This window comes from Nematolebias whitei, chromosome 8 (assembly GCF_014905685.2).
Source record: "Nematolebias whitei isolate Nwh7 chromosome 8, NemWhi1, whole genome shotgun sequence".
In the NCBI taxonomy this organism is placed as follows: Eukaryota; Metazoa; Chordata; class Actinopteri; order Cyprinodontiformes; family Rivulidae; genus Nematolebias; species Nematolebias whitei.
Genome location: NC_056505.1, coordinates 46392567 through 46400157, shown reverse-complemented (window position 1 = coordinate 46400157; position 7591 = coordinate 46392567). Strand labels below are relative to the sequence as shown.

Genomic DNA, 7591 nt, shown 5'->3' with positions numbered 1-7591 from the left:
CTGGGAGGCCTCAGACCTTCAGCTGCTGGGAGGCCTCAGACCTTCAGGCGCTGGGAGGCCTCAGACCTTCAGGCGCTGGGAGGCCTCAGACCTTCAGCTGCTGAATGGAGGAACATTGTGTGGTGCCACACTGATCCTGTTCGGGTCAAGGATGAGGTTTTTACACTGTAACGTGTTCAGAAGCTCCAGCTGACCATGCACACGAGATGGTGTAGGGGCAGGGCAGCTGGCTCAAGACCTGAAGGTCCCGGGTTCGATCCCCAGTCACTGCACATCTCATGGTGTCTCTGAGCAGGACACATCACCACCAGTTGCTCCCCGGTGCTTTCCACAGCTGCCCACTGCTCCACCTGGTGGTGGATGGGTTAAATGCAGAGAGTCAATGTCGTCATTGCATGTGAACACACGATGACAACACATACACATTATTATTATTATTATTATTGTTGTTTGTACAGCCCTGCTCAGACCGGGTCAGAGATCAGTCTGCAGTTGGAGCTGTGGTCCTGCAGGGGGCACTACTGGTCCTGACCCATATCTAAGGTCCAATTTAAAAGACCTGAACTCAGCACACTTTGATGGTTTACTGCACCTGTACAGACTTTAACATGACAGGGCTGGTGGTTCTGGTGCAGCTACTGACTGGACCTTCAGGTCCATCTGGGTTGAGACCAGTTGGCGAACACGAGGGCGTCTCAAGTGTTGAAACGTTGGTGGTGGTTCATTTCACCACAAGTTGCAGAGGCTTACAGTCATCTAGCTTCATTTAAAACATGTAAAAACTAAGTGAAAATGCACGATACATTTTCTGTTGGCGTCTGCAGAACATCTGCAGATGTTCTCCTCTGACAGAACACATCCAGGGTCCAGGTCTAACAATCACGCCGGTGATAAATAATAATTAATGAAGCACATCCACATCTGGCCATCTTCATTTCTAGAGTGTACTGAGCAGAACAAATCCAAGATGGGGGTGGAGACATGAGGTGAAGCAGTATCCCTGTGAGTGGAGCAGCCCAAAGGCATTGTGGGACAGTGAGTAAAACAGGTGTTTGGTTCCACACTGCAGCGTGACACCAGCCTCCGACAGGTTTGTTCCCAGCAGGAACTGTGTTGAACCAACACCTGGACCAGCATCAAGGACCCGCAGCAACAACGGCGGCAAGGAACCAGAACGATGAACCTGCAGCAGACTCAACCTTCAGAACGTGCAGGAACCTCTCCGTCACAGATGCATGTCTGACTGTCCTCAAACATGACTCAGACACGGATCCAACAAGAGGAGCGTCTGCAGCTGTTGGACTGATGGACAATCACAGCAGTTCACTGTCCGAGGCTGACACATGTTGCAACCTCAGTTCTCTTCACTCCCAAAATCTGAGCGCTAACAAACAGACATCCCACATCAGCACTGCTCAACAGCCACATGTTTCAGGGAACATCTGGAACAAAAAAGACATTGTAGGAAACAAAAGTGATGGAAAGTGTCGGGACTTTTCTTTAAAAACAGCTAAAATGTTAGTAGTTTGTAAGGAAAAGGAAAGTAGAGTCCACGCACGGTGAACTGTGTTCATGTTGAGCTCAGACTGGACTCAGAGCCGACTGTGGGAGCACATCCACCCCCACATCAACAAAGGTCTGTGGTGGTGCTCAGCTTCCTCGTGGGAGCTGCAGTCGTTCAGTGTGTCGTCTGAACTTTCAAAGTTTGTGCAACAAGCTCTCAACATACAGTAGATGCACACCCTTGAAGAGTTGCTGCAGCGCTCCCTGCTCCTCACGCTCAGACCTCCAGGAGAAGAAATGAACACGCCTTTGAGTCTCCCAACAAACGTCCAGTTTCAGCCCAGTGAAAGACCCAACCCTCACAAAGACCATGGTCTGAACTCACCTCAGAACTGAAAGTGAAGCAGGGGCTGGTTCCATGTGAAGGTTAATGAGCGCTGTCTCAGTGGTCAACAGCGTCTTCAACACGATTTCACTGAAACCATTTCAACTGGAGCATCTAATCATCTGGACCCGTCTGTCCTTTCAGCAGCAGTGACCCCCGGCCCACCTGAAGCCCTGATAACACAGACCTCTGAGGGTCAAAGGTTAACAGGTAAAAAAGATAAAACTACGCGTTTGGTTTTAATCCTTAGCAAGAAGGTTTCACAACAGTAATGTGTAAGTTGTAGGTTCTCTCCAGCCTGTTCCTGACCAGGTCTAGGCTTCCTCTCCAGCCTTCTCGTGTTCTGGCCTGTTTTTAGTTTTGTTAATCTGAACAGATGACAACAAGCTGACCCCGGGGTCTGAACCAGCAGCCCCAGCTTCACAGCCGAGGAACTGCTTTCATGTTTTGGCAATCTGATTTTACTGCTGAAAACAGGCAACACAAGATTTGCTGAACCAAAATGTGCAAAACACGTGCTTTTCATCGTCGCCTCCACAAAGATGACCCACCTCCCTGTGAGTCAGAGTCTAACGTCAACCTGTCACATCAGTCGTCAGACCCTGGTGAGCATCCGGTCCTTTGACAGACAGCCGTCTGCCACTTGTAGGAAGGAAAACCAGGTCCAACGTCACGTCTGCAGTTTGTTACTGAGTGCTGCTCCTCCTGGGCTCTGCAGGGTGGAGGGGGTGGAAGGGGGTTGGCCATGGCAGCCAGCTGCAGTTACACATGGTGAATGTCTGAGGGCCCGCGCTGTGGGGCTTAAAGGGGCAATAGCCGGGTGGTTTGGAACAGGAGAGGGTTCAGGTCTTCGGCGTGGACAGCCCGGTGGAGAGACGGCTCTGAGCGACTCCGCTCGATTTTTGGCATTAGGTCTTGGACCTGCTCGATGGCTACGAGGATCTGATGGACCAGAAGCAAAAACAGGAACAAGGTTAGGCTGACTGGATCCACGAAACGGTTCACACACAGTCAACGGGGTCTGGACGTGCTGAACGACTCTCAGCTACTAGCACATCAACTGCAGCTGCAGCTCGTCCTGACAGGTCTCCTGTGGTGCCTCCAGACTACACACCTGTGGAAACAGAGGCCTCTCATCACGTTTGTACTTCAGACACTCGATGATGAGTCGTTTCATTGACTTGGGCGAGGTGCTGTACAGTTTACTGAGGTCTGGAGATAAAAACCCACGACCAACCATGAAGATAATCTGAAGAGGAACACAGACGAGACGTTACGGACTGATCCGTCAGTGAAACATCACATCAGGTCTGAACCATGAAGCAGAATGATCACGTTATATTTCCAAAACAGCAGACATTAAACTCTGCAACAGAGCAAATGCTGTCAAAGTGACATCATTTTAAGGTTCTTACATTAAATACACAAACAATGCTGTAATTTAAAATGTGTTTATGACCATCTAGACTGTGACCCCCCCCCCCCCCGTTTATTTATCTGACAAAGCCAGTGCCTCGGTCAGCACGTGACCTTTGTTGTGTGATACGCTGGAGCCACACGTCTCAGTTACTACATGACACCAATGTTGGATTATAAAGTATTCCCAAAGCTTGGAAAGCGAGTCATCTTCTGGCTGCATGACATCATCACAGTGATGATCCCACCTGATCTCTGTTGTTGATGTTGGAGTAAGGCAGAGTTCCAGACATCAGCTCATACAGAACCACTCCATAACCGTACACATCTGACTGGAACGTGTACGGGTTGCTGTCCTGCATTCGGATCACCTCTGGAGCCTTGGGGGAGACATGAGAAACAGAAGTTCACAATGAAACTTTACTACCTAGATTCAGCTGGCTCAAGTCCTGAGCGTGATGAACTTACATTTGTTAAACATCTGAAAGCTGAATGAAAATATTCCAACAACAAACAGTCTCACTGCTCTGCAACTGTTTGTGACTAATGCAACACATCTGTCATAAAACATGCTTTTTTTTTTCCATACCATGAGACCAGTTTGGACTCTTACACTGAAACGGGCAAAGGACTTGGAGGAGTCCATACTTGACTCAACCTGGTGGAAGATCATTAATAACATTTATTCTCTTATCCTATTATTATTTATCATTAACTGCACGCAGACTCTCCCACTGGTACATTTTCATCTTTAAATCACTTCTTGATCTGCTGCCTTCATACATCTCCTCCTACATGAGTGCAGCTACAGCGTGCGCTCTCAGGACTTTATTACCTGCAGTGTTCCCTCAGTGCGGACTGAACTAGACAAATAGGCCTTCTCCTACTCAGCTCCTGTTTCCTGGAACATCTTGCAAAAAAAAGTGAGCTCTCGACCTTTGACCTCTCTAAGTAGCTTTAAACATCTGTTAATATCCTGACAAGAACCAACGCAGACATGTTCCTGTTTTAAGTTTTCTACACCGCCTCGTAATCTAGCTGGTTTTTTTTGCTAATTTCTTTTTCCTTTTAATTATCATTTTGTTTTCAATTGTAAAAAATAAATAAAAATAATTAGTTAATGTGTATGACTCATTTGTGATTGCCTATTGTTGTCAACACTCTTTGTTAAAGTCCAGGTCTCTTGTAAATGAGTCCTTGTGGCTCAATGGGATTAGCCCATTTAAATAAAGGGTGAATGAAAAAAAAAAAAAAAAAGCATTTATCCTCAATCTGCCTGAGACACGTAATTCATTTCAAGGTGGTGCACCGGCTGCACTTGTCCAAAGACAAGCCGTTCAAAATCAAAGCCAACCTGGACCCAGCATGTAAATGTAAACTCCAGCTACACTCTTGCACACATTCTGGACTTGTCCCAAACTGCAGACCTTCAATCTTTTTTTGACACGTTCTCTGAGATATGTGGAAAAACTGTTTGCCCATCACCGTTCATCTCACTGTTTGGAGTGGTCCCTGTGGATACATCCTTCAGTAAGTGTGAGAGGAATAGGATTGTTTATAGCTCTCTTCTAGCCAGGAGACTTGTGATCCACATCTCCCAGCACATGAACACTGAATAAGAGAAGTCATGTATCATGTTCATCTTGAAAAGATCAGATAATACCCTGGAAGGTTCTGTTGAGAAGTTCTGGGACATTTGACAGTCTTTTATGTCTTATACTGAGAGCATGTCAGTGCCTGTGTAATGCGTTAGTGTCTGTGTGGCTGATCCGGTGTTGGGTGGGAGGGGATTTTGTTGTATGCTTTAGATTTTTTTTTTCTCCGTGTGTGTGTTCTGAAAAAAATAAAAAAAATAAATAAATAAAAAGACTGATAAAGAATAAATGTGCAAATTTTCACTTAAAATTGCTATAACTTGACATTTTTGCATTTGCCACAAACACTCCCAGAGACAAACTTTGCTGCGCTGAGCATCAGTCGCACAGCATTCACAACATGCTTGTGACAAAACAGAACATTTCTGACAATTGAAAACTGCCACTGGACAGTCACAAAACTGTTGTGCAACAGTGAAAACCCAGACAAATGTTAAAGAATGAATAAAATTAAAAAATGAGCACGTTCTCAGTTTGTTACAATCAGTGGCAGCTTGGTGAGACACCAGCTTCAGACCACAGAGATGTTCCCATCAGTTACTGGTTACATGGTTCAATGACAACATGTTCATCTGTTACTGTGCAGAAACTCAAAATGTACATCATTACTGGAATGATTAAACTAAGATAAAACAACAAAGACTGTGTGTGTAAGCACTTAACACGTTGTACATTACGCAACAATAACATGAAGTTAAGTAAGCGCAGAGGTGACAGGGCCTTCTCTGTAGCAGGACCAAGACTTTGGAATGAGTTACCTCTGCTTGTCAGACTGACCCCCTCCCTCTCGGTTTTCAAGTCCCGTTTAAAAACTCACTACTATTCAGTAGCTTTCAACACCAGAGGATCTGTGTTTTGATCCTGTATGCTCCACACTGGTTAGTCGTCATTATCTGCATCGTTTTTATGTCTATATTCTGATTTACCTCATTTTGTATTTTGCTTTGTGCGTTACCGGTTGTTCTGTCTGTACGGCACTTTGGTTGGCCTTGTTGCTGTTTTAAGTGCTTTATAAATAAAGTGGTATGGTATGAAGTTCAGTACAAAACAGAGTTCACACATTTGGTTGTCCCAAAAACCAGGTTGAAGCTCAGAGATGGGGCTTGTTCAGGTGTGCTTCCTAAACCTTTAATAATCTGCCCCCAACATTAGACAGGCCACTTCACTTCCTGTTTTTAAAATGCCTTTTAAAAACACACCTGTTCTCACTGACTAGTCATTTTAGTATTTTATTGTTCTGTTTATTTTCTTCTGAGGTTTTCAATTAAATTTTTTCTTTTTTTTTCTTTGAATCTCTGCCTTTTTATTTTATTGTTCAGTACTTTGGTAATAATCTGTTGTTTTTAAATGTGCTTTATAAATAAATTAAGACTTTGACATGAAGAATAACCTGCTCGCTTAAGGTTGTATATTTTCACAAAATTAATATTTGACTCCAGTAACGTAAATGTATGGATTTTATTAATACAGGGGTTATGAGCTACTGTACCAAGTTAGAAACTGGTCTTTTCCCAGTAACCCAGTAAATCTGGTAACACTCAGATGTCCCAGCTTTCCACCAGCCTTGAACGCAGCGTTACCTTTGTGAATCTGGAGGGGTAAGAAGGCCTCAAAAGTAACATTCACAAGCAAGTTGATCCGTCCTCGGAAGGTGATTTGTGCACGTTCCTACATGTGCATTTTGAAATGTGCACATTTGAACAACTGTTGTTGCATTTGTGAACCTTGCACGCTTGTGAACCTTAGCTTGTGCGCCTACTTGTGAAGCTAAGTTATGTCCACAGCGTTGCTCGAGACAGGTTTATGGAAAGTTTACCATCCAGAGGATGGAGCCGCTGGGCTGCTCTACTTGTTGAGAGCCACTCCACCGAGACTTCACCGTAGCCAAGCCGAAGTCACCGATCTTAACGGTCCAGCCCTCGTGGAGAAAAATATCTGAGAGCAAAGCTCAGGAAGAGTTTTATCAGACTGCTGAGCACTCGCTCACATGGAACCTAGAAGAAGTGAGAGGGGCAGAGAGGAAACTACCCACAATGCACAGGAACTTTCTTAAAAGCAAAACTCTGCAATTTAACAAAACCTTAAGCAAAAACCATTTTTATATTCGTTTGTGGATTGTTGTGATTTTACACATTTACAGAAAACACTACTTTTATTCACCATTCCTGAAATTCAGAATTAATCTAAAACAATGTTTTTTCTTTAAATACGTACAATAAACTTAATACAGTGTAAGTACTGTGCTGTATGAACCTCTGCCTACAAAGAGCACATGCTCAGTTTGTGGTTCGGCCTTTAGAAACTGATAAACTCTGCACATCTGTGGTTATTGGTTAAATATAAAACAGGTCAGACCCAACTCTCTCACACAAACATGCTTTGAAACAAAAGGATACTGTTTGACTTCAGATCTCGATGAATTATGTTCTTGGCATGAAGGTAACTGCAGGGGAAGCACAAAGAAGAACAGAAATTACATCAAAATCATATTTGGAGCAACTATGACGGCATTTAGTGCACGTTTGAGAAAAGGCTCTGAGTCAATGTGTACTTTCACCTAATCATACCCTGACAGAACATCTGTTTGAGCACCTCATACCCTGACAGAACATCTGTCTGAGCACCTCATACC

At 44.4% G+C, this 7591-nt stretch overlaps 1 protein-coding gene across 1 annotated transcript in view; it reads right to left on the bottom strand.

Annotated features, from left to right (window-relative positions):
* Positions 1-2026: 2026 nt before the first annotated feature.
* araf (A-Raf proto-oncogene, serine/threonine kinase) overlaps positions 2027-7591 on the bottom strand; it is a 34567-nt gene continuing 29002 nt past the window's right edge. Inside the window, exons 12-16 of the mRNA XM_037679948.1 lie at positions 7356-7402; positions 6776-6894; positions 3553-3684; positions 3003-3137; positions 2027-2830 (exon numbers count right to left, since the gene is read on the bottom strand). Of these exons, the coding sequence (XP_037535876.1) occupies positions 2690-2830; positions 3003-3137; positions 3553-3684; positions 6776-6894; positions 7356-7402 (574 nt within the window). The 3' untranslated portion in view covers positions 2027-2689. The remainder of the gene's footprint in view (positions 2831-3002; positions 3138-3552; positions 3685-6775; positions 6895-7355; positions 7403-7591) is intronic.